This window comes from Apium graveolens, chromosome 3 (genome assembly GCF_009905375.1).
Source record: "Apium graveolens cultivar Ventura chromosome 3, ASM990537v1, whole genome shotgun sequence".
In the NCBI taxonomy this organism is placed as follows: Eukaryota; Viridiplantae; Streptophyta; class Magnoliopsida; order Apiales; family Apiaceae; genus Apium; species Apium graveolens.
In genome coordinates, this window is record NC_133649.1 from 231,192,278 (window position 1) to 231,217,992 (window position 25,715).

Here is a 25,715-nt window from a genome sequence, read left to right on the forward strand (position 1 = left end):
GACCAGGCCAAGCCGGACTTTCCGAAAATGTCAGAGCCCGTTTGAGCCCCTGATAGTAGTAGTAGTAGTAGTACTAATAATAATAATAATAATAATAATAATAATAATAATAATGATGATGATGATAATAATAATAATACAATTAATTTACATACCAACAGATTGGACTGCCTCCAAATAAGCGCTATTTTTAAGTCATTAGCTCGACCTTCTCTAAATCATTACAGTGAAGGCAGAAGATCCACTTTCTCAACCATAAACATACCACCACAAAAACTATCAAGAGTGTCCTTCAAAGTTGTTTTTATCCTACAAAAAACCTCCAAAGAAGCATTAGAAAAATAAAATATGGCATCAGTAAGAAATAATTGAGCGGATGCATGTGTAGATTTGGAGAATTTTGTGATAAAACAATGAAAAAACTCAACACCGTAATAATAAAAAACTCCTTTAACATTCATACGAGGTGGAGGCTTAGGTGGTGGCTTGTCTTCACTTCTCACTTTTTCATGAGCCAGTCGAACATCTTGGTTTATCACAATTACGATCAAAGAGATAACTCGATCTTCTCCCTCTTCTTCAGCTTGAAACTTAAGAGCCGTTTCAAATGGATCACCAATCAAAATTTGAGAACTATCTTGGACAAGCGGTGTAATCACGTCAACATTGTAGAAAGTATCCTGAAGTATAGGAGATTTGTAAGTAGAGGCTAAAATGAAAACAAATTTACCAATACCCAATCGTTGGTCCACATAAGTTATGTCTTGATTTAGGAATGGTAGCTTAGGCACAAGTTGTGGAAGAGAAACAACCACCATCTTAGTATTGCTTTCTTTTATTTTGTCATCCTCATTCACATTGTCCTCAACAACAACATCATTGATCTTAACATCAGTGGCATGCTCATCCTATGAGTTAATATTCATATCAGTACCGAACATCGACAAATCATCATCCTCAAGATCATTGTTATTCCCAGTGGACTAACAATGAGATTTACAGAAGGGGGGTCGAATGTAAATTTCAAAACTTTTTCAAGTTTTGAGTAGTTTCTAAGGCTAAGTGTTTAAGTGAACAAATATGTGTGAATTGCTTGAAGCTGATACAGACAGATATATATTCAAACACAAATGTAAAGAACACAAAGAACTTAAAAACTTTTCTGGTGGATTTGTTGTTCCACCAGAGATGTGTTATTTCAGAAAATCTGTGATTCAAAGAATTAAATCACAGCTGCTTCCTAGTACAAACTAGATGATTTTCTCTCTGGATATTTCTAAACAGCTCAGGAAAATTCTTATCTAATTACTAGCTGCTACTTGGTTTATATATCACCAAGTTTACAAGTGAAGACAAAACTGTAAAATACAATTGAAAAGATTCTTCACATGTTCCTTCTTCATTTCTCTATTTAATGCAATCTAGGATAATCTGTGAATCTTTGAATACTTCCTTGTTTGCATCAGAATGGAAATGCTGCATTTTCTTGATTCCTCCTAGAGGCTTCCACATTCTAGTTTGTCTCTGTCAACCCATGTGCCTCTGTCAGCTTGTGAATTGTCACTATCAACTGCTAATGAACTAAGCATTCGTTGAAGCTTTTATCCGTTGATGCCTTATCCGTTGAGGCTTTATCCGTTGAAGCTTTATCCGTTGATACATTATCAGTTGAAGTCTTTATCCGTTGAAGCACTTATCCGTTGATTGGTATTATCCGTTGAAGCATTAGAGACATCCGTTGAAGCTTTGTTTCTTATCCGTTGAAGGTCTTCAATATCCGTTGATACTTCTTCACTTATACAAAATTACAAGGCATGAAATATTTACAATTAGCCCTCCTATTTGTATATCCATTAGTAGTCAACATGACTGATAATTTCCTACAACATCTAAGAATTACAACTTGAAACCAGAAAATGAAATGTGCTACAATACTAAACTTATTGCTAAGTAAAGCTACTCCTTCAACAAGTAGCCAAGATGGTCTTCTCCGTTGAGGCTACAAACACTAGATTTCTACTTAAGTGTTTTGTTTAACTTATCATCAAACTAATACACATATTCCTAACAATCTCCCCCTATTTATGTCTACTAGAACTGTAGGCATAAATTTGGGTTTAGCTTGATGATAACAAAATACTTGACAAATATATAAACTGTAATAAAGCAGAAATTCAAAAGTGCTACAAAAATATGTATGCTGAGATGAAATTGAAGAATTACATTGTTTTCAAGGGTGCTCCTTTAGCCTGAGCAGATTAGTTTCTTTTCCTTTGATTCCTTGTTTTCTTTCCTAGCCTCCTGTCATTCTCCTCTATTTGAAGTTGAAGTTGTCTGTAGAATTCAGCTTCAACTTCTCCATTGATGTCTAACTTAGATTGCATATCCTTGAGAGTTTCATTACTAGCAATCTTGAGCTGATCTTCAATTCTGAAAAATCTTCTGACTCCTTTGTTGTCTCTGAACTCCATCAACCAATGAGGTGATTTGTGAATTGTAATTCCTCTTTCTTGAATGAGTAATGTTCTAGGCAAAGCATTGGGCTCCCTCCAAGTTTTCCTTATGTTGGTGTTAGGTCCCGATGTGTTTGTAGAAGGGGGGGTTGAATACAAACAGTACCAAATAATCGAATAAATGCGGAATAAAAAATGTGAAACAAAATTCAAGTTAAATAAAAATATTATTAAACTTGAAAGGTGTTACAACAACCGTATCGATTACAAGGTATTAATCTCAAATCAATTATAACAAATCTAGAATAAATTCGACATGAACTTTTTCTATTTTTGCAATAATTAGAATCAAATGCTAAACGCGATTTGAGATTAAGTTCTAGGTATTTTGATCCGCTAGATTGTTACACAAGAACAAGATAAATAATTCTAGTGGTTTGGATTTAACATTAACAAACTAGAATTTTGATCTTGATGTAAGCAGAGAAGAAAATAAAATGTTTCAAGGCGGCTGCTTTCTTTTCTTTGTTCTTGAATATATTCTGTATGATTGAGATGTCTTGGTCTTCTGCTTCTTTTATCAAACAGCCGAATGGAAAATTGATCTGGTATGATAATCCTTTGCTCAGTAAGACTTTCGGTGTGACAATCTTTAGAGCTAGCAAGACAATCAAAATGAACTAGCAAGACTTTCGGTATGACTATTGATTGTCATACCGATTGTCATATTAATTCAAATGAATTGTCTTGCTGAATTAATAAGTGATTTTAATCTAAATAATAATTCTATCAAGACACTCAACTGAATTAGCATGACTTTCGGTATGACTATCAATTGTCATACCGATTGTCATACTAGTACAATCAGTTGTCTTTTTAGAATTAAAACAGATTTTAACCAAATAAAAATTCTGAAAACCTTAATATTAATTCTGAATTAATTAATCAATTAATTCAATTAATCAATAAATTAATCTTTGCAGATATAATTTATTTTCTTAATTAAATTATATGACTTAATTAATTAATAGAAAATTAATACTAACCCTGAGCAACATCCACTCTTCTGACAATCTTCTGAAAATCACTGAGAATTATGAATCAATTCCACCACTTCAATGTTGACACTCGATGTACTGTCTGGTTCATGAGTGACTAACTTCCGTGACGTTTCTTCATGTCTTGACTTTGACACTTTGATTTTCTTCAGATTAAATCCTTGTAATTAATGATACTCTGACGAGATCTCTGTCACTTGATTAAATCCACGATCTTGATTTATATCACTGAGGCATGATCAACTTCTTGAACTTCTTCCAGTGAATTAACTCCTCAAGTCTGTAGATGAACCTTGTTTCTGAATCCTTTGACAGATATTACTTTGCGAGATCTCTCTGACGGTCGATCCACTATTTACTTATTACATTCTTATTTGAGTTGAGTTGAATCCTCGAATATACAAATAGGCTATGACATATGACTTACAATCTCCCCCTATTTGTTTGTTAGACAATAACACACAAATACCTAGAGGATAACTCAACTAACAAATAAGAAAAAGATATAAACATACATGCAAAGTAAATAGCAGAAAAGTTCTGGATGAGATTTAACATTTTCCAGATTCCAAGTAGATTTTCCTCTAGACTGAACATATCTTCAAGTAGTTCCATCTTCATTTGTACAACCACATTTCCTGTTGAGAAGCCCATATCTCTTACTTCTCCCCCTATGAGAATCAACTGATTAAAGAAGATCACCTTCATTTTACCACCTCTCCCGTACAATAGGATCCGCAGATAAAAACCAATGGTACTCCCCTAACAGCTTCTTCCCTTACTAGGAAATCACCTTGTGTTTACCACCTCTCCCGTACAATAGGATCCGCAGATAAAAACAACAATGGTGTGGTGTAGTGTACATATAGGATCTTTTTCTTCCTCCCTGCTATTTCTCCCCCTTAGTTGAGGAATCCTCCAAACTATTTCTTAAGCTTTTATCTCCCCCTTAAAGAAGGAATGTATGCCGTCGTCTGAAGGAGTTCTCATATTTCACTTGGTTGGAAAAGAAATAACAAGTAGTTTCTCTTTCTACCTCACTGTGAGTGTGTGATTCTGTTTAGTGTACCTCACATGTGTTTCACTCTTCTCTCCACTCGTGTTTACACTCATTCTCACAAGTGTATCACTCTTTTCTCATAGCTCCATAATCCAGCTGTACCTGCAAGGAAAATCACCTTAGCCATCCTTAAAGGAGGTCACAGGTGGTGCAATGGGAGTTCACAAATCCCCATCCTTGTTAAACTCGTCAGATAAATCTGAGTCATAATCTACAAGTTGCTAGTTTCCCTTTTAGGGTTCTAGATTTGAATTCTGGGAAGGTAAACAATGATCCAACGATTTTAGCATAAAGATCAAAGTTCCCTTCTAATGTCTGTGAAGACACTTCCTTGTGACTTATCAGGTAATATCTGAATCATTGTCAACAAGTTGCCGATCTGCACCTATGTCAGATCCACTATCCGCAGATGCATCCAGGGGATTTAAGCCTGGGGAGGTAGACACTGACCACTGACATATGGCTTTTGGATCAGTATCCTCTCCTAACACCTGTAAAGGCAATTGGTCCACTAACGAACCTTGAACAATCGAATCTGACCTTAAAATGGTCGAAACTCTTGTTTCCGTCAACTCATCCTTTGTGTGTGTAACCTCTCCTTGTGTATCAAGAATTGTTTATGTTTGAAGTGGTGACACTACATCGGATACCTTGGCCGACAGGCAAAATTCAATAGGCTCACCCTGTTGAGAGAATGAATCTAGTAACTGTTTTTGTGCCTTTTCAGCCATTACATCTTTTTGAGAAGATGTATGGGGGCTAGCAGTTGTCTCGGTTTAAATACTACTCATCTATGTAGGAGACAGAGCTACTGGGTTGACTACAGAACCTTCCTTATGTGGTGCACTAGGCACTATCTCCCTCACGCTCATTCATACTACTTTTAGTGGTAAAAGAGTGTTGGTTGGTTCTGTTTTTGTGTTTGTCTTTACAGTCTGGGATAGACGTTGTGGGTTTTCAACCTCATGACTGTCAATGAAAGAAAGTCATTGGAGACTGAACCTATATCATAGAACATATGGTAATAGAGAGAAAATGATTTACAATAGTGATTTCAAAAGATTTTACATGAAATAAGAAATCACTAATGTAGAAAGAAGTTTAATTTTTGTTTTTCAAAATGAATGAGTTTTTGATAAAACATTGATCACTTAGGGTAAAGTCTAAGTAATTCTCATTCATGTCAAAAGCTTACAAATATCTGCAACATAATGTTAACAACATATCATTGACCGATACTTGTCAAGTACTTTAGATACTAATTGTTATGTTGCATAAACAATATATCACTACACATATAAAACAATATGATTGTGCTTAGTGATAAGATAGTTATTAATATGACGACTCTACTTATTCATATAAAATTATAACTTCTGTTAGAGTACCATACCATGTCCTTGACGATTGCTTGAGCAGTATACTAGTTCATACCAACCTGAAGTGAGATTGTGAAGAAGAGATTGCATAGTCCAATAGATCTGCAGCTGCAAAGTCCATGAACTGTGGTGCACTGACTTCCTCTTTTAACTCACCAACCAGGAGTACACTTGTACACATCTTACTAGAGTACAATTCCAAGTGTAATGTGCAGCAGGTGCCTGATATGTCGTAATATTCTCAAGTCTCGTCACTGGTGCTATATGTTAGATACTGCTTCCTGATAATAACCTAGCACAATATACAAAATTACAATGATAACATTCCCAGCTTGCAAACAGCCATATCCCTCAGATAAACCTTTGCTGTTATCTCCAAAGGTAACCAGGGGGCCAGCTTTCTCAACCACATTTGATAGCAGGGCTCTATCTCCGGTCATATGTCTTGATGATCCACTGTCAAGAATCCACACTACCGGTTACACCTGTTTAATGCCCTGCACTTCAAATGGATTAGACCTTCTTCGGAACCCAAACTTGGTTGGGCCCGGCATACTTGTAGAATTGTCCTTTGTCAGGCAAAACAACATTTTTAATTTTAACGATCTCAACATCCTCAATGACTGAACATTTGACCTTGTAAACAGCCTTAACAAATTTCTGTTTAAGCTTAGGCAAAAATGTCTCCTTTCTTGCCTTAGAAGGACTAGCAGTCTTAGACCTATCATGCTTCTTGTTATTCACATGCTGACGAGGAGTAGTCTTATCATTAGACACATGCTTACCATTAAAATAAGCATACATCATATTAAAAGCACAAGACATACAATTAGCAACACCACATGCTTTATGAGAGTGATTAACAACAGGCAATTTATGCATGGTAGACATGGCATTATTGTTATCCAACTCATGTGTGTCTGAGTTAGTCTCAGTTGCTTTCACAACTTTGACTGGAACTTTCGACTCACTTGACTTGGAAATAATCTTCTCATTAGCATGATCCTCAGCACGTATTTCTTCTTGAATAACAGAAGAGGTCGCATCAAATGGTTCAGCAATTGATGCTTTATAGAGGGGTTCATCAACACCCTTAAGCACATATGGTACTTCCCTCCCTTTAGCACAGACATGAGGAGGGGAGTTTATGCCTAATTCTCCAATAGCAGCATTGTAATCATAACCTATTCCAGATGTTTGATTAACAGCTTGCTTACTGTAGAACTCTTTAGCCTTCGAACAAGAATTGAAGTAGGCTCTAACCTTAGTCTCAAGACCGGTGATCTTGTCTTTGAGAATAGTTTCGAGTTTTCTATAACAGTCAACTCTATTCTCTAGAAAAGATACCTGTTCTTTTAATTTGTCTTGATTAATGTGCACAAGTCTTAATTCATTGACCTCTTTCTCAAGGTCTGTGATCTGTAAACTTAACAGTTCATTATCACGACGTGCACAATCTAAGTTACCTCTTAGATGATAAACCATTTCAGCATCAGAAAGTTTTACCTCTATTCTTGACGATGAAGCTTTTCCATCAATAGCCATAAGAGCAAGATTTCCTTCTTCTTCATCTTCACTGTCAGTATCATCCCAGCTTCTTCCTTTCGCCAGATAAGCCCTTTCAGAGTTCTTTCTTACTTGCTTTAGCTTCCTACATTCTGTGGCAAAGTGTCCCAACTCATTACAGTTATAGCATCTAATGGTGCCCCGATCAACCATCCATGTTTGGTATCCACCACTGCTGGTGTTAGAGGATGAAGATCCACCTTTCTGGAATTTGTTGTAGTTGGACTTGTACTTAAGCTTGGGATTCCTCCTGAATCTGACATGGGAGAATCTCTTGACAATTTGGGCCATTGATTCATCTTCCAATTGCTCCAGCTCTTCCAAGGAATAAAAATCATCACTTGATTGATTTGTAGTAGGAGGATCATATTCTGCTACTAACTCATTTTCCTCACCCTTGGAAAACTGTACCATTCTTTCTAATTGTTGAGATTGTTGTTGTTGTTGACCTTTAGCTACAAGTGCATTAGATGTGCTGACCATTCTATCCTTCCCGTAGACTTCCTTCTGTTGAATCTGCTCCAACTCATAAGTTTTTAACACTCCATAGAGCCTGTCCAAAGAAATCTCACTCAGATCTCTAGCTTCTCTAATGGCAGTGATTCTATGTTCAAGATGAGCTGGCAGTGTTAAAAGGAACTTTTTGTTGACCTCCCTGATTGAATAATACTTTCCATTGATGTTCAGGTTGTTGATCAACGCATTGTACCTCTCAAACACTTCAGTAATTCCTTCTCCTGTATTTGATTTGAAATGTTCATATTCAGAGGTTAGGATTTCCAACTTGTTCTCCCTAACTTCCTCTGTGCCTTCATTAATTACCTCAATAGTTTCCCACATGTGTTTAGAATTTTTACAGTTCATCACATGTCTGTTCATCAAGGGATCAAGGGAATCAATTAATATTAATTGAAGGCTGGCATCCAAGGAGGCTTCTTCCTTCTCAGCAGGAGTAAAATCTTCGGGCTCTTTTGGATAGGTTCTAGCTTTAGTAGTCACCACACCATCTATTATTACCTCCGGTTCAATAACCATCGGAGTTTTTATACCCTTCTTTAACAAGTTTGAATATTTGGGATTTGCAACTTGTAAAAATAATAGCATCTTCTTCTTCCACATGATATAATTCTCTTTATCAAATTATGGAATTTTAACGGTTCCAACTTTATGTGAAGTCATTATGAATTTTTGAATAAATAAAAATTCAAGGAGTTGAAAAATCACAAAAGTCTAGGATCTTGATTTGTTCGTTAATCAGAAGGCTCTGATACCAATTGTTAGGTCCCAATGTGTTTGTAGAAGGGGGGTTGAATACAAACAGTACCAAATAATCGAATAAATGCGGAATAAAAAATGTGAAACAAAATTCAAGTTAAATAAAAATATTATTAAACTTGAAAGGTGTTACAACAACTGTATCGATTACAAGGTATTACTCTCAAATCAATTATAATAAATCTAGAATAAATTCGACATGAACTTTTTCTATTTTTGCAATAATTAGAATCAAATGCTAAACGCGATTTGAGATTAAGTTCTAGGGATTTTGATCCGCTAGATTGTTACACAAGAACAAGATAAATAATTCTAGTGGTTTGGATTTAACATTAACAAACTAGAATTTTGATCTTGATGTAAGCAGAGAAGAAAATAAAATATTTCAAGGCGGCTGCTTTCTTTTCTTTGTTCTTGAATGTATTCTGTATGATTGAGATGTCTTGGTCTTCTGCTTCTTTTATCAAATAGCCGAATGGAAAATTGATCTGGTATGACAATCCTTTGCTCAGTAAGACTTTCGGTGTGACAATCTTTAGAGCTAGCAAGACAATCAAAATGAACTAGCAAGACTTTCGGTATGACTATTGATTGTCATACCGATTGTCATATTAATTCAAATGAATTGTCTTGCTGAATTAATAAGTGATTTTAATCTAAATAATAATTCTATCAAGACACTCAACTGAATTAGCATGACTTTCGGTATGACTATCAATTGTCATACCGATTGTCATACTAGTACAATCAGTTGTCTTTTTAGAATTAAAACAGATTTTAACCAAATAAAAATTCTGAAAACCTTAATATTAATTCTGAATTAATTAATCAATTAATTCAATTAATCAATAAATTAATCTTTGCAGATATAATTTATTTTCTTAATTAAATTATATGACTTAATTAATTAATAGAAAATTAATACTAACTCTGAGCAACATCCACTCTTCTGACAATCTTCTGAAAATCACTGAGAATTATGAATCAATTCCACCACTTCAATGTTGACACTCGATGTACTGTCTGGTTCATGAGTGACTAACTTCCGTGACGTTTCTTCATGTCTTGACTTTGACACTTTGATTTTCTTCAGATTAAATCCTTGTAATTAATGATACTCTGACGAGATCTCTGTCACTTGATTAAATCCACGATCTTGATTTATATCACTGAGGCATGATCAACTTCTTGAACTTCTTCCAGTGAATTAACTCCTCAAGTCTGTAGATGAACCTTGTTTCTGAATCCTTTGACAGATATTACTTTGCGAGATCTCTCTAACGGTCGATCCACTATTTACTTATTACATTCTTATTTGAGTTGAGTTGAATCCTCGAATATACAAATAGGCTATGACATATGACTTACAGTTGGCAATCTTGTTGAGAATCTCAGTCTTGGCAGTCCTGGTACCATCTTTCTCTTTGCATTGACCTTCTTTCTGTTAGTCTCATCTACCATCTTTCTCTTTGCATTGACCTTCTTTCTGTTCCCTTTCTGCCATTCTTCTCTTCCCTTACTTCTTTCCTCCATCTCAGTATCAACCATATCCCCCATAGCTTCATCTTTACTTTTGTCTTCAATTTCTTTCTGTTCTTCAGCCTGACTTGACTTTAGTTGTTTTTCAAGCTTTGCTTGTGCTCTTTTGTCAGCCTTTAGCTGTTTGGCTTCTTCCTTCAACCTTCTGGTTTCTTCCCTCTTGGCTATTGAGAATTTGGGATGTCCTTGCAGCACACATATGCTATTTCTCTCTCTGAAGATAATATCCATGTTCCTCCTTACAGCCACATCCATGGTCTCTTTGAGCTTTGAGATACTTCTACCCAAAAGCTTGTCCTCATCAGCCTTTGAAAGAGGAAAATCCACTTCTTTCAGAGGATTCTTTGTAGAGTCCTTATTGGATCTGTTGTTGGGCTTGAGAACCATGGGTTTCAGATCCTTGGAAGAAGTCTCTCCAACCTTATTCCTCCCTACTGGTTTGAGCTCCATAATAATTGATTCCACTTTTGTGCTATGCTTCACAGATTGTGATTGAGAAGTTGTAGAACCAAATATTTTTTGCATCTTTTCATCAATCTTCTTCCTTTGCTCTTTGACTTGCAATTCAGCTGCTGCTATCTGGATTAGATCAATTCCATCAAACTTTCCTTTGATTTGAATAATTGGAGAACTGGTGATGACAGGAACTAGCACTTGAGAAATTTGAACTGTTGTTGATGGCTCTCCTTCCCCTTTCCCTTTATTCTCCCCCTTTTTGTTATCATCAAGGGTAGGGGTCAAGCCTTGTGCATTTGCCAGCTGCATGAGTAGATTTGTTTGAGTTTGTTAATTCTGAAGAATGGTGACCATAGAGTCTTCAATGATCTGAACTCTGGTTTCCAATCTGGCCAGTCTCTTGTCAGCATCAGATTCTTTCCTCAGTCTCCCCAATAAATCTTGCATAGTACCATAAGGTATGACGGAATCCAACTTCTCAGCATTGTAGGATTTTAGATCAGCAATATCCTGCTTGAGCTCATCCACACTTAGATTCTGTTTGAAATGCTACAACTGCAAGAGATGCAGAGATTCCAGATGAGCCTGAAGAATTGCCTTGATACCAGCATTTGTAGTCTCCTGAAGGGCCTTCTGAATTGTCATGACTTGTCTGACCAAAGTGACACCAAACTCTCCTGGTGTTGATGCTTTTGCCCATGCCCATTCAGGAAGATCTGGAACAGAACTTGGGCCTGCTACTCCCCCTAAGTTCATGCTCTCATCCAAAGAATCAGAGTCATAATCATTAGAATTTACTCCAAATTCTTCAGATGGCTCACCAGCTTGAGAAGGCAGCTTGTTAACAGCAGCTTTGTCTCTGAGAAGAGATTCTGAAGTGTGTACAATGTTTAATGTATGTTCTGCCTCCACATTGCCCTGAGCAGCCAATAATTGATAGGCTGAAACAGGATGAGTAAAAGTGTCAGCATCCAAGGAAATGTTATCAATTACAGCTTTGTAATGTTGCTGAAATTGTCTTTCCTTTTCTGCATCATCCACTTTCATTGACTCACTAACAATGGCTGGATCCACCCTTATAGCTTCTGTACCTGCCTTTATCTCTTTTTCTCTATTTTCTTGCATCAGGGGCTCCCCCTGGCTCACACACACCCTCACACCCTCACCCTCACCCTCTAAGGTGGCGCTCCCCTCACTCACTTTTGCCATGCTGGAAGAAATAGCATGCATATGGTGACTCTCAACCTCTCCTTTTGCCTGGGAGCAACCCAGCCTCTCACTCAAAAGATCACTCCCTTCCCTCAAACCTAAAAGTGATTGTACAGTAGCCATGTCCTCTACAGTTGAAATTGTTTCTGTTATGGGTGTAGAGACCATCAACGGATAGGGAGTATCCGTTGAAGTGGAAACTGATGGTATCAATGGATAACTGCTGTTAAGCTTATCCGTTGAAGAACAACCACTTGTCAATGGATGAGAGATATCCGTTGAAGAAGGAAAAGATGTAGATATAGAAAGTGACATAATTGTTGAATCTGTGTTAATTGATTTTAAGTGAGGTAACACAGATTCTTCAACTATATCTGAAAGAATTGGCTGATGATCCAACAAATCATCTAAAAGATGATGATCATCAGGTTTTGAGTGGGGCTCCTCCCTGAGTTTTAATGAGGGAGAATCAGGAATTGATGTGAATATCATATCCACATCCAGAGAGGGTGATGGAGAGTTTGATGATTGGTGTGTTTCTATTATGAGAGAATGGGGCTGTGACTCCATATTTGCTGGAATCACATCAAGCTGAATTTGTGAAGGCACAGATACAGGTGGATGTATCTGTGCTGTGTGTGCCCCTTGTGTGGAAACTAGGGTCTTGGCCTTCTTCTTCCTTGAAAAGGCTTTAATTGGTGAATGTGTGGCTTCAGTGTCCCTCCCTCTTTTGTTCTGTGTCCCTGGTTGGGGACTATTTTCAATAGTTACATCCTTTTGGGAGGATGCAATTAGGGATGTGTTAGACTCCTTTTGAACCACCACAGTCTTTTGAGAGACTGTGGCTTGGCTGGCTTGGGTACCACTCACCTCTCCCACCTTATCCTGGGGGGTTTCTTGATGTTCACCCCTCCCCTCACCACTCACACCCTGTTCACTCCCTTCAGGGTTTTTGGTAGTTGTTACAACTGTTGTCTTTTGAGAAACAACAGAGGTAGTTTTCTTTGACTTGAGTTTTGAAGCTTTAGTTTTGGTGGCTTTGGTAGGAACCTGTTTGGACAAAGACACAGATTCCATGGCCACACTAGAAGGCAAAGAAACATTGGGGTTGGAAATAGTAGGAGTTATAGAAGTGTTTACCTCACTTACCTGTGGTGCATTCATGATTGGCAAATATATCAATGGCACCTGGCTGTTGAGGTTCATTCTCACAAGGTCTGCAAGGACCCTTTTCTCTTGTGCCCAGCATTTGAGTTTATTATTCTCATTTGATATGACCAATCCTTCAGGAACATGGTTAGTCAATAACATAAAGAATCTAGCATAGTAGATGTTATGTGGTCTATTAGCTTTGTTACCTAATCTGGAACCTAATTCTAGCATGACACAGTTGCTAAAATTAAAGTACCTATCAGAAACTAGCATGTAGAGCATATTAACAAGAGATGAAGTTATGGCATCAAAATTGCTAATCTTCCCAGAGAAAACCTTAATAAAGGCATCTCCAAGAAAACTCCATTCTTTCCTAAGGCCTTTCCTTCTAATGCTACCTAAACTAGCAGAATCAAAAGCATAGCCTATGGAATCTAACATAGCAGATACATCTTTATCAGTGTGTGGTGTTATGGCATTATTCTCAGGCAACTTAAAGCAAGACTGTATATCATCACAGTTAATGCAATAATCCTTACCTTTGAGAGAGAAGGCAATAGTCATATCTGTGGAGTTGAACTCTGCAGTTGTCCAACTCTCCTCAATCACCTCACAGTAGATGGTTGGGGCTTCCAGCATTGCATAGCTCAGTTTGCAGTTTTTGATGAAGTCCATCATCTTGTGATAATCAGAATGGGCTTCATTCTTTTCAACCAAGGCTACAAAATTATTCTTTTCATAAACAAATCCTGTTTGAGACATAATTTTGACTACTGGTGCCATTGTTGTGAGTAGAGGTTGCAGAGAAAAACTTGAGAATTTTGGGAGAGAAGGAGAATAAGAATTGCAAGAAAGCGCAAAGTGAAAATAAGAGTTCAATTGGGCTTTTATACTTTCTTGAATTAAAACGAAAATAAAATGATTAAATGATACTTTTAAATAAATTACATCCGTTTAAGAGGAAAGAAAACTGTAGAAATTCTGAAAACTGCCTTTAACACAAATACATACAACAGTGTATATCTGTATCAACGGTTGAGTGAAAGAATCAACGGCTGTGACTCACTTATAGTAACTGATGTGACACTTCAGCGGATAAGGTAAATAGTTATCCGTTCATGATCAACGCCATTTTATCCGTTGAAGGATAAAATTACCAGAAATGTATTTGTCTTTCAACGGATAATGAACATCCGTTGACAGAACAATTTCGGCTTTCAACGGATAGGGAATATCCGTTGATAGGATAAGTCTTACTTAAAGCCAACTTTGTTCTTGCAGCAAATTCATTTCAGGCTTCAAGGCAGATTACATAGATGACATAAATTATGAATAATTACGCATACCTAGCTCACTTACTAATCTTGTGAATGTTGATTCATCAAGTGGCTTGGTAAATATGTCTGCAATCTGCTTTTCATTTGGAACAAAGTGAAGTTCCACTGTACCTTTCATCACATGTTCCCTAATGAAATGATACTTGATATCAATGTGCTTGATTCTTGAGTGCTGCACTGGATTTTCAGTAATGGCAATGGCACTTGTGTTGTCACAGAATATTGGAATTTTGTCAACAGTCAAACCATAGTCAAATAGTTGATTCCTCATCCATAGTATCTGTGCACAGCAACTACCAGCAGCAATGTACTCAGCTTCAGCTATTGATGTAGAAACAGAATTTTGCTTCTTGCTGAACCATGACACAAGCTTGTTCCCTAGAAATTGACAGGTGCCAGTTGTGCTTTTCCTGTCTATTTTGCAGCCTGCATAATCTGCATCTGAGTAGCCAATTAGATCAAAACCAGATTCTCTAGGGTACCAAATTCCTAGATTTGGAGTCCCTTTGAGATATCTGAAAATTCTTTTAATAGCCACTAAGTGAGATTCTTTAGGGTCAGCTTGAAATCTAGCACAGAGACATGTAGAAAACATTATATCAGGTCTACTAGCAGTTAAATATAAAAGTGAATCAACCATGCCTCTATAACTTGAAATATCCACAGACTTTTCAGCCTTGTTTAATTCAAGCTTAGTGGTAGTGGCCATGGGAGTTTTTGCAGATGAGCAATCCATTAAGTCAAACTTCTTTAAAAGATCATAAATATATTTAGTTTGACTAATGAAAATTCCACCACTAACTTGTTTAACTTGTAAACCAAGAAAATAAGTTAGCTCTCCCATCATGCTCATTTAATATTTACTTTGCATTAACTTAGCAAACTTTTTACAAAGCTTATCATCTGTAGATCCAAATATAATATCATCTACATAAATTTGTACAAGTATTTTAAAGCCATTAACATTTCTAAAGAAGAGAGTTTTGTCAACAGTACCTCTTGTGAAGTGATTATCTAGAAGGAATTTTGACAAAGTCTCATACCAGGCTCTAGGTGCTTGCTTTAGTCCATAGAGTGCTTTCAACAGATAATACACATAGTCTGGAAAATTTGGATCTTCAAATCCTGGAGGTTGGCTTACATAAACTTCTTCCTCCAATTCCCCATTTAGAAATGCACTCTTGACATCCATTTGATAGACTTTGAAATTGGCATTAGCTGCATAGGCTAGAAAGATTCTGATGGCTTCAAGTCTGGCAACTGGAGCAAATGTTTCATCAAAATCTATTCCCTCTTGTTGAGAGTAGCCTTTAGCAACCAATCTGGCTTTATTCCTTATGACAAAGCCATTTTCATCCATCTTGTTTCTGAATACCCATTTTGTGTCAATAGAACTCTTGTTCTTTGGCTTGGGTACCAGCTTCCATACTTTGTTCCTTTCAAATTGGTTTAGCTCCTCTTGCATTGCTAAAATCCAATCTGGATCCAATAGAGCTTCTTCCACTCTCTTAGGTTCCTCCTGTGATAGAAAGCTACTATACAAACATTCATCTTGAGTGGCCCTTCTAGTTTTCACTTTAGATGTAGCATCACCAATGATCAGTTCAAAAGGGTGATTCTTGGTCCACTTCCTTTGAGGTGGTAGATTAGCTCTAGATGAGGTTGCCTCAGTATTGTCATGATGTGAGATAGAATGTTGATAGGTTGAAACTCCCCCTGAGTTGCTGATCCTTTGAAAGGAATTGGGAGCTCTATCAACTGATGAAGTGAACTGATTATCTGTTGATAGATTGTGATCAACGGATGCTTCACTTTGTCTTTCAACGGATGCTGCATTGCTTTTTTCAACGGAAGCTGAATTATGACTTTCAACAGATGCAACATTCTGTGCATTATCCAAAGGCAGATTCTAAATTCTTCTTGAGATGCATTCTTCATCATTCTCATCTTCACTATCATCACAATATATCTCAATGTTTTCAAATTTGAGTCCTTCATGATGTCCCTCATCTGTTAGTCCATCAATCTTTTTATCATCAAACACAACATGCACAGATTCCATGACAATGTTGGTTCTTAGATTGTATACCCTATATGATTTTCCAGCAGAATAACCAACAAATATTCCTTCATCAGCCTTTGCATCAAACTTTCCTTTGTGATCAGATTGATTCCTTAAGATGTAACATTTGCAACCAAAGACATGCAGAAAGTTTAAAGTTGGTTTTCTTCTCTTGAATAATTGATAGGGAGTCATGTCTTTTGCCTGATTGATTAGAGAAATATTCTGAGTGTAACATGCACAGTTAACAACCTCAGCCCAAAAGTAGGTTGGGAGTTTTGACTCTTCAAGCATTGTCCTTGCAGCTTCAATTAGTGATCTGTTCTTCCTTTCCATCACACCATTTTGTTGTGGGGTCCTTGGAGCTGAGAACTCATGCATGATCCCATTTTCTTCACATAACAACTTCATGGTTGAATTCTTGAACTCAGTTCCATTGTCATTCCTAATTTTCATTACTTTGAAATCAGGATGATTATTGACTTGCTTGATATGATTGATAATGATTTCACTAGCTTCATCCTTTGATCCAAGAAAATAGACCCATGAAAACTTAGAGAAATCATCAACAATCACTAGGCAATATCTTTTCCTTGAAATTGACAATACATTTACTGGTCCAAAAAGATCCATATGCAGCAGTTGTAATGGTTCATCAATTGCAGATTCAAGCTTCTTACTGAATGATACTTTCTTTTGCTTTCCTTTCTGGCAAGCATCACGCAGTCCATCCCTTGTGAATTCCACTAGAGGCATTCCTCTAACTAAGTCCTTTTTGACTAGATCATTCATTGTCTTGAAATTCAAATGGGACAGCTTCTTGTGCCATAGCCAACTTTCAACTGCACTTGCTTTGCTGAAAAGACAAGTAATGGATTCTGCATCTGTAGAGTTGAAGTCAGCTAAGTACACATTCCCTTTTCTAACTCCAGTTAGAACCACTTTATTGTCCTTTTTACTTGTGACAATACAGGCTTCAGAATTGAAGGAAACAGTATTCCCTCTGTCACATAGTTGACTGATGCTCAATAAGTTGTGTTTGAGACCATCAACCAATGCAACCTCATCAATGATGACATTTTCTTTTGAAATCAAGCCATATCCCATAGTGAATCCTTTGCTGTCATCTCCAAAGGTTATGCTAGGGCCAGCTCTCTCCTTAAATTCTGTGAGCTGGGTGAAATCTCCTGTCATGTGTCTTGAACAGCCACTGTCCAAGTACCATAGATTCCTTCTTTGTCCCTGCACACAACAAAATCAATCAAGTTGATTTTGGTACCCAAGTTTCCTTGGGTCCAGCCTTGTTAGTCTTTTTCCTAGACTTCATTCCTCTTGCATCTTTTGACTTAGGTAACTTTGGGTCAACCTTGATCTCAGATGTGGTTGGTTGAAGTGTAGGGTTAGTCACAGAATCATTTAGCACATTTGATTGATAAGGCATAGATTGTGCAAACATGTTATTCCACATAGGCACATTGTATGGCATTTGAGGCATACTAAATGCAGTAAAATAAGGATTATTAATATATGGCATGTTTGCAAAATGTGCATGGGGATTCTGATGAGACATAATAGGCATGGTATGCAGAGGTGACATAGACATGTTAGACATGGAGGGATTTGAAGGCATGGGAGTATTTTTAACAGATTTGCAATTATCAGATAGGTGATTGACACTTTTACAATGCACACAGCTTTTTCTAGGAGCATACCTATCAGGTGTGTAATTGTTATGTTTATTAATCCCTACCTTCCCATTTCTTTTGGATTTTCTTTTAGTTTCCTTCTTATCCTCAACCAACTTAAGCCTATTTCTCAGCTGATCTAAAGTCATGTGTCCTATATTCACCTTACTGGCATCTTTGGATGTGCTAGCTCCTTCTTTGATAAAGTTCTTGAGAGTTGAATCATTCTTCTTATTAAGGTTTTTATTTTTAAAATTACTTGCCTGTTTTAATTGATGAGCCTTCAATGGATGCTCCTTTTCTTCCTTCAACGGATAACTTTCATCATCCGTTGATTCCACATCCGTTGACAATCCATCAATTAATTCTAACTCCTTTTTGTTTTTCTTCCAGGCATCCTCACAAAATGATTCAATTCCCTGAACCTTGGCAATTTGAACACTAACATCCCTAGATGTTTTCCAGGCCTTGATTACCTCTTGCTCACTTTCTAACTGTTTAGAAAGAATTTCTACTTTCTTAACAGCTTCTTCTAATTCACTCTCAACAGTCAAGCATTTAAGTTTAATCTTTTCAAGCTCAATTACCTGATTATCTAACACAACATTCGTATCACTTAAAAACACATTATTCTCTTTGATCCTAGTGTTTTCTTTAGCTAGTGATTTAAGGGAAACACGCAAATGATATAATTCATTGGACATATCATTTATGGCTTCATTACATTCATGTTTAGAAAGCTGAGAGAGATCAGTAGTAATTACCTGGTTGCTTGATGAACTAGTTTCATTTTTATCAGAATTAGCCATCAGGGCTAGGTTGACATATTCCACATCATCATCTTCATTGACCCCATCTGCTGCCCAATCATCTTGAGTGAGAAAAGCTCTTTCCTTTTGTTTGAGCAAATCAAAATACTTCTTTTTGTAATCAACTTGCTCAAATTTCTTTTTATCAGAATTTGGCTTCCTACACTCACTTGCAAAGTGTCCACTAATGCCACAGTTGTAACATTTGAACTTTGATTTGTCCACCATGTTTTTGTTTGGCTTAGTGAATTTTGTGTTTTTCCTGAACTTCATCTTTGCAAACCTCCTGGACAGAAAGGCCAGATGTTCATCAATATCATCAGATTCATCCTGACTGGAATTGTCTTCATCTTCAACAACTTGCTCTTTACCCTTGCTTGATTCTAATTTGCTTGTGCCAATTTTGAGACTTGGCATTGTCTTTTCCTCATTCCTGGCTTCAACTTTTTCACTGTCAGCTACAAGTGCAACTGATCCTCCTTTTCTCTTTCCCTTTTCCAACAGCTCATCTTGCTCCATCTCAAGTTCATAAGTCTTCAAAATTCCATATAATCTTTCAAGTGTGAAGTCCTTATAATCTTGAGAATTTCTTAGAGAAACAGTCATAGGCTTCCATTCCTTTGGTAGAGACCTTAGAAATTTTAAATTGGAGTCCTTGACTTGGTACACTCTCCCATACAGCTTTAATCCATTCAATAGTTTCTGAAATCTGTTGAAGGTATCATTCAATGATTCTCCTTCTTCAGAGTGAAAATATTCATACTGTTGAATGAGAAGCTGCATTTTTTTTCTCTAACTTGCTCAGTGCCTTCACAGATAAGCTGCACAGTATCCCAACTTTCCTTAGCAGTTTGGTTGTTGATGACATTGTCAAATATATCTTGATCTAGGCCATTAAACAGAATGTTCATGGCTTTCTTATCCTTGTGCACCTCTTCAATATCTTCAACAGTCCATTCTGCCTTTGGCTTGGGAATAGACTGTCCAACAGCAACTGTTGCAGTAGCAGCTGTGGCCACCTTGTGTGGGATGTGAGGACCATTTTCAATGCAGTTGATGTAGCTTTCATCTTGAGAGAGAAGATGTAAATGCATCTTCACTTTTCAGTGATGATAGTTATCTCTTTCCAGGATTGGAATTTTTACACCAATATCCTTCTTACTCATGATGGTAGCAGAATAGATCTTTAAACTCTTTGAATGTTAAGAGCTTGCTCTGATACCAATTGTTATTCCCAGTGGACTAACAATGACATTTACAGAAGGGGGGTTGAATGTAAATATCAAAACTTTTTCAAGTTTTGAGTAGTTTCTAAGGCTAAGTGTTTAAGTGAACAAATGTGTGTGAATTGCTTGAAGCTGATACAGACAGATATATATATTCAAACACAAATGTAAAGAACACAAAGAACTTAAAAACTTTTCTGGTGGATTTGTTGTTCCACCAGAGATGTGTTATTTCAGAAAATCTGTGATTCAAAGAATTAAATCACAGCTGCTTCCTAGTACAAACTAGATGATTTTCTCTCTGGATATTTCTAAACAGCTCAGGAAAATTCTTATCTAATTACTACCTGCTACTTGGTTTATATATCACCAAGTTTACAAGTGAAGACAAAACTGTAAAATACAAGTGAAAAGATTCTTCACATATTTCTTCTTCATTTCTCTATCCAATACAATCTAGGATAATCTGTGAATTTTTGAATACTTCCTTGTTTGCATCAGAATGGAAATGCTGCATTTTCTTGATTCCTCCCAGAGACTTCCACATTCCAGTTTGTCTCTGTCAACCCATGTGCCTCTGTCAGCTTGTGAATTGTCACTATCAACTGCTAATGAACTAAGCATCCATTGAAGCTTTCATCCATTGATGCCTTATCCGTTGAGGCTTTATCCGTTGAAACTTTATCCGTTGATGCATTATCAGTTGAAGTCTTTATCCGTTGAAGCACTTATCCATTGATGGGTATTATCCGTTGAAGCATTAGAGACATCCGTTGAAGCTTTGTTTCTTATCTGTTGAAGGTCTTCAATATCCGTTGATACTTCTTCACTTATACAAAATTACAAGGCATGAAATATTTACAATTAGCCCTCCTATTTGTATATCCATTAGTAGTCAACATGACTGATAATTTCCTACAACATCTAAGAATTACAACTTGAAACCAGAGAATGAAATGTGCTACAATACTAAACTTATTGCTAAGTAAAGCTACTCCTTCAACGGATAGCCAAGATGGTCTTATCCGTTGAGACTACAAACACTAGATTTCTACTTAAGTATTTTGTTTAACTTATCATCAAACTAATACACATATTCCTAACAATTATGTAGAGTCTTGATACTCTCATCCTCTTCAAGTTGAATAGGTTCTGATGGTAAAAAGTCGAGTTTTCTTGTATTGGAAGAGTTAACCAGCTCTGTTATTTGAGCCTCCATTGATAAATTTTGAGTTTTTAGCTCATTGATCTCATGCATCAATTTTTTCAACATCTTGTTAGTTCGTTCAGCTTCCACAACCACATCAGTTAAAGAAAATTGTGGCTCTTCCGATAGAGAATATTGATATTGTTGTAGTGGCTCATATTGTTGATCATAATATTGTTGTTGGTATGGAAAATTCTTAACACCATTATCCATGTAAGAGAAACCTGGTTGATCCACCCATTCTTGATCAAAAGTATTGGAGTATTGGTTGTACCCGTATCCATCATCAAAAGAATTTATTGTCCCATTTGAGCTATTTGAGAATTACAGATGTTGTACGAGCATTCATAATCATAGTGACCCTGTACACCACAAATCAGACATAAGTTGTAAGTTTTAGGGGCCACTTGTGACATCTCATTGATACTCATTGGACATATAGTGGGCTTTGTAGTCTTCATTGAGGCAATTTCTTGAGTATGTGCCTCGACTAAGGAGGAGAGGTATGCAAACCTATCATCTTCATCCATTGCAAACCTGAAAACACTCAACAAAGCCAAGAAAGCAGTGAAACTCGCCTCGATCGGAACCAAAGTTCCAACAAGGCAACAGAAAAAATCTAAATAACCAAATTAAAAACCAATAGAAACTAGCTGTCTCCCCGGCAGCGGCGCCAAAAACTTGATGTGTTTATTTTATTCTAACTAATCGCAAGCTCACGGTGACTATTGCTAGTACAAAGTGGCGAGTGGGTCGTATCCACAAGAAGACAGGTTCTATCAATTTTGATTCAGTTACTATCAATTGTTTCAAGGACAAATCGATTATAAAGATTTTAACTAACTAATAAATATGACTAAATTAACACTAATTATTTAGACACTAAACAAGGAATTAAAAACCTAGGGCAATTAAGTCCACCATGCTTAGACAATAATCGGCTTCTAAGCTAAAGTCACTAAAGTGGTCATACAACTAGAGTTTGTCAATCTCTCTCGAGTATTAACACTCTCGAAATATGCTTACACATTAACAACATTTGGTAGTTTAATTAATCAGGCAATGAAAGCAATGTTAATCTCTCCCGAGCATTAACGCTCTCAGAAATCCAACGATGCTCCCGCTCTCAAATTCAATTCTGATAATCGTATGTGTGCCTCTAGTGAGTAAAATCTCCCGATCTGTTACTCCTATTGCATTCAATAAATTCATGATATCGGCCGATTACACAAATTAATAATAAAACATAATCAATTAGAATTAACCATAATAAATCGAACTACTGTGAAAATCATGCTTCTATTATCATGCAAATATGGCTTCGCCTTAATCTCCTAGAAACGACTACTCGCTAATAATTACACAAGTAAAACAACTAAGACAATAAAGAAGCATAATTAAACTAATAGGAATACGTATGAAAATCAGATTAGAAAACCTGTAATATTCAATCTTGTCACTAGACCAAAATCCATGGCTTCTTCTCTGTATATAAAACCCTAACTATTCCTACTCTATAATAATACGTGTCTCTAATATTATGTCTCAAACTAATAATAAAACCTCTTCTCTTCTAATAATAGAGGTATTTTATTATTCTAATCAAATTACAAGTGAGAGTTCTAGACTGAATATGATTCTGTAATAAAAATTGGTAGCTCTCTGTTCTATGCAGATTCAGGGTTGTTAACGTTGTATTTTCCTTACTGGGCCATGCCTCAATTAAAGAAAATTTCGTGGGTTTCGCGTGGACTGTAAGATCGCCAAAAACAGACTTTGGAACTCAAGATACGACCCTACCAGTATTTGCAGCCCGTGTAGTCCAATATTACGAATTTTCTTCTATTCTTACTTCAAAATAGTTCTTTTCACTCCAAATCTTTCCAAGTCAAGGATTCTTTATTTACTACAATAAAACATTAAAATTTAATAAAAAAATATCCAAATCAATATAAAATATAATAAATATAAGAATAAAATTATATCCTATATATAATTGGTGTAAAGCAGTTAATATGGTACTAACACGTGGTTTGGTAGTCATGACTAGGAGTGTCATTTCACATAAATATTGAAATTATATAAAACTCTTGCACCCCTATTTTCAAGGCATACACGATAAAAAATAATTTTCACAATAAAGTCTAATTATTTCTAATATATTTATAACACATAAGTATGGACAATAAAGAACAATTAGTTTAAGTTAAAATATTATAATTTTAGTTACAAATTTCACTACACATGTATTCCCAACCTAAAAAATATAAAATAAATTAACAAATATAATATAAAATTATACAAAAAGCAGATATTTGGATTTATTGAAATCAATTTTTTGCAAAAATATATTTGTAAAAAAATTAAAAAGATATATGTTATATAATATAATTTAAAAAATATATAAATAAGAGAAAACAATAATTATAAACATGTAAAAATAAATTTTACCACACTTTGTAAAATAATAATCACCAGACATGTTAATAAAAAACAATTTATGGGGATTTTGAATTAAATTAAACAAAAACATGTAAAAATAAGGGGATTTTGAATTAAATTAAACAAAAACATTTAAAAATAAATTTTAGCGTGCTTAGTTAATGATAATCACCACATAAGCATGTTAACAAAAACTTTTAAGGGGATTTTGAATAAAATGAAACACGAATCAATAAATATAATGTAAAATTATAAAAAAGTACATATTTAAATTTTATTGAAGTTAATATTTTAAAAAATATAGTTGTATATAAGTTTAAATTAATTAATTTTACTAAAATAAACAGAAAAACAATTGTATATAGTATAACAATGATACTAAGAAAAAAATAAAAATCTATAAACTTTGTTACTTTCAAAATTACAAAACTTCAAAAATATATTGTAAAATTATATGTGTACATTGTCACACAGGTGGGTTTCACGTGCTAAAATATAATTATATACTATATTTATCTCATTTATCATATTATTTTACTATAAAATGAAATCTAGATAGTATAATTTTTAATAAAAATCCATTTAACCCACTTTCAAACTTTCGAAAAAAAATATAAAAAAATATATATTTACGTAAATATATTATATGATATGATTAAAATATTCTTCTTAGAAATTTGTAATGTGAAAAAATAAGAGAACCAAGAAATAAAATAAATTATAACACATATGTTATATTTAGGTTATTCACGTCAAATATAAAATACAATAAGAACTAAATATATAAGTACAAAAAGTAAAAAATTTTAAAAAATATATTATCCATGAAAAACATAATACAATTGATTAGTAAAAAAATAACATAAACACTACAAAATAGATATAAAAAACTTAATAATAAACATGTAAAAATAAATTTCATTACACTTATTTTGGTAAAATAATAATCACATTTGTTATGAATTTTTTTTTAAAATAATTATATAATTATATCATATATATAATTAGTATAAGCCACTTAAATATGAAATAAAGATGTAGTTTGTTCAATAAAACTCATTCTAATTTTTTATATTTATAATTATTTTAAATAAAAACCCTAAAAAAATATCATAAATCTATGAAAACACACAAATAAATATAAAGAACTTATATATAAATAAAAATAATAAAAAATATGCAAACAAGCTACATAAATTAACTAATACATAGTTCAGAGTGCAACAAAAAATTAATTTTTTTAAAAAGTAGTTTGCCTAATAAATTCAAGAAATAAATATGTAACTTGTTTAATAAATATGATATTATTTTAAATAAAAACTGAAAACAAATATCAAAAAAATATACAAAATAATAGAAAAACTAACAAGAACAAATACATAAACAAAAAAGTATAAAAAATGTACAAATAAGTTATATCAGTTAATTAAAATATTAGATATTACAATAAATAAACATTCCATCAAAAAATAAATTAAAAACTTGAATGGACAAGATACACATTGAGCATTTAATGCAAGAAATTTAATTATAATAATATTTTAGAAAAAATGAAATAACTAAAAGATAAATAAATATATGAAATATAACTATCAACAAAATAATTTAAAAATTTAATAATAATTATAAACATGTAAAAATAAATTTTACCACACTTGGTAAAATAATAATCACCAGACATATTAATAAAAAATAATTTAAGGGGATTTTGAATAAAATTAAATAAAAACATGTAAAAATAAATTTTACCACGCTTAATTAATGATAATCACCACATAAGCATGTTAAATTTTTTTTAAG

The 25,715-nt window shown here is 34.8% G+C and overlaps 1 protein-coding gene across 1 annotated transcript in view; it reads right to left on the reverse strand.

Annotated features, from left to right (window-relative positions):
* Positions 1–221: 221 nt before the first annotated feature.
* Positions 222–25,715, reverse strand: part of LOC141714880 (uncharacterized) — a 29,951-nt gene continuing 4,457 nt past the window's right edge. Inside the window, exons 2-4 of the mRNA XM_074518375.1 lie at positions 21,987–22,092; positions 21,462–21,786; positions 222–908 (exon numbers count right to left, since the gene is read on the reverse strand). Coding sequence (XP_074374476.1) covers positions 222–908; positions 21,462–21,786; positions 21,987–22,092 — 1,118 coding nt within the window. The remainder of the gene's footprint in view (positions 909–21,461; positions 21,787–21,986; positions 22,093–25,715) is intronic.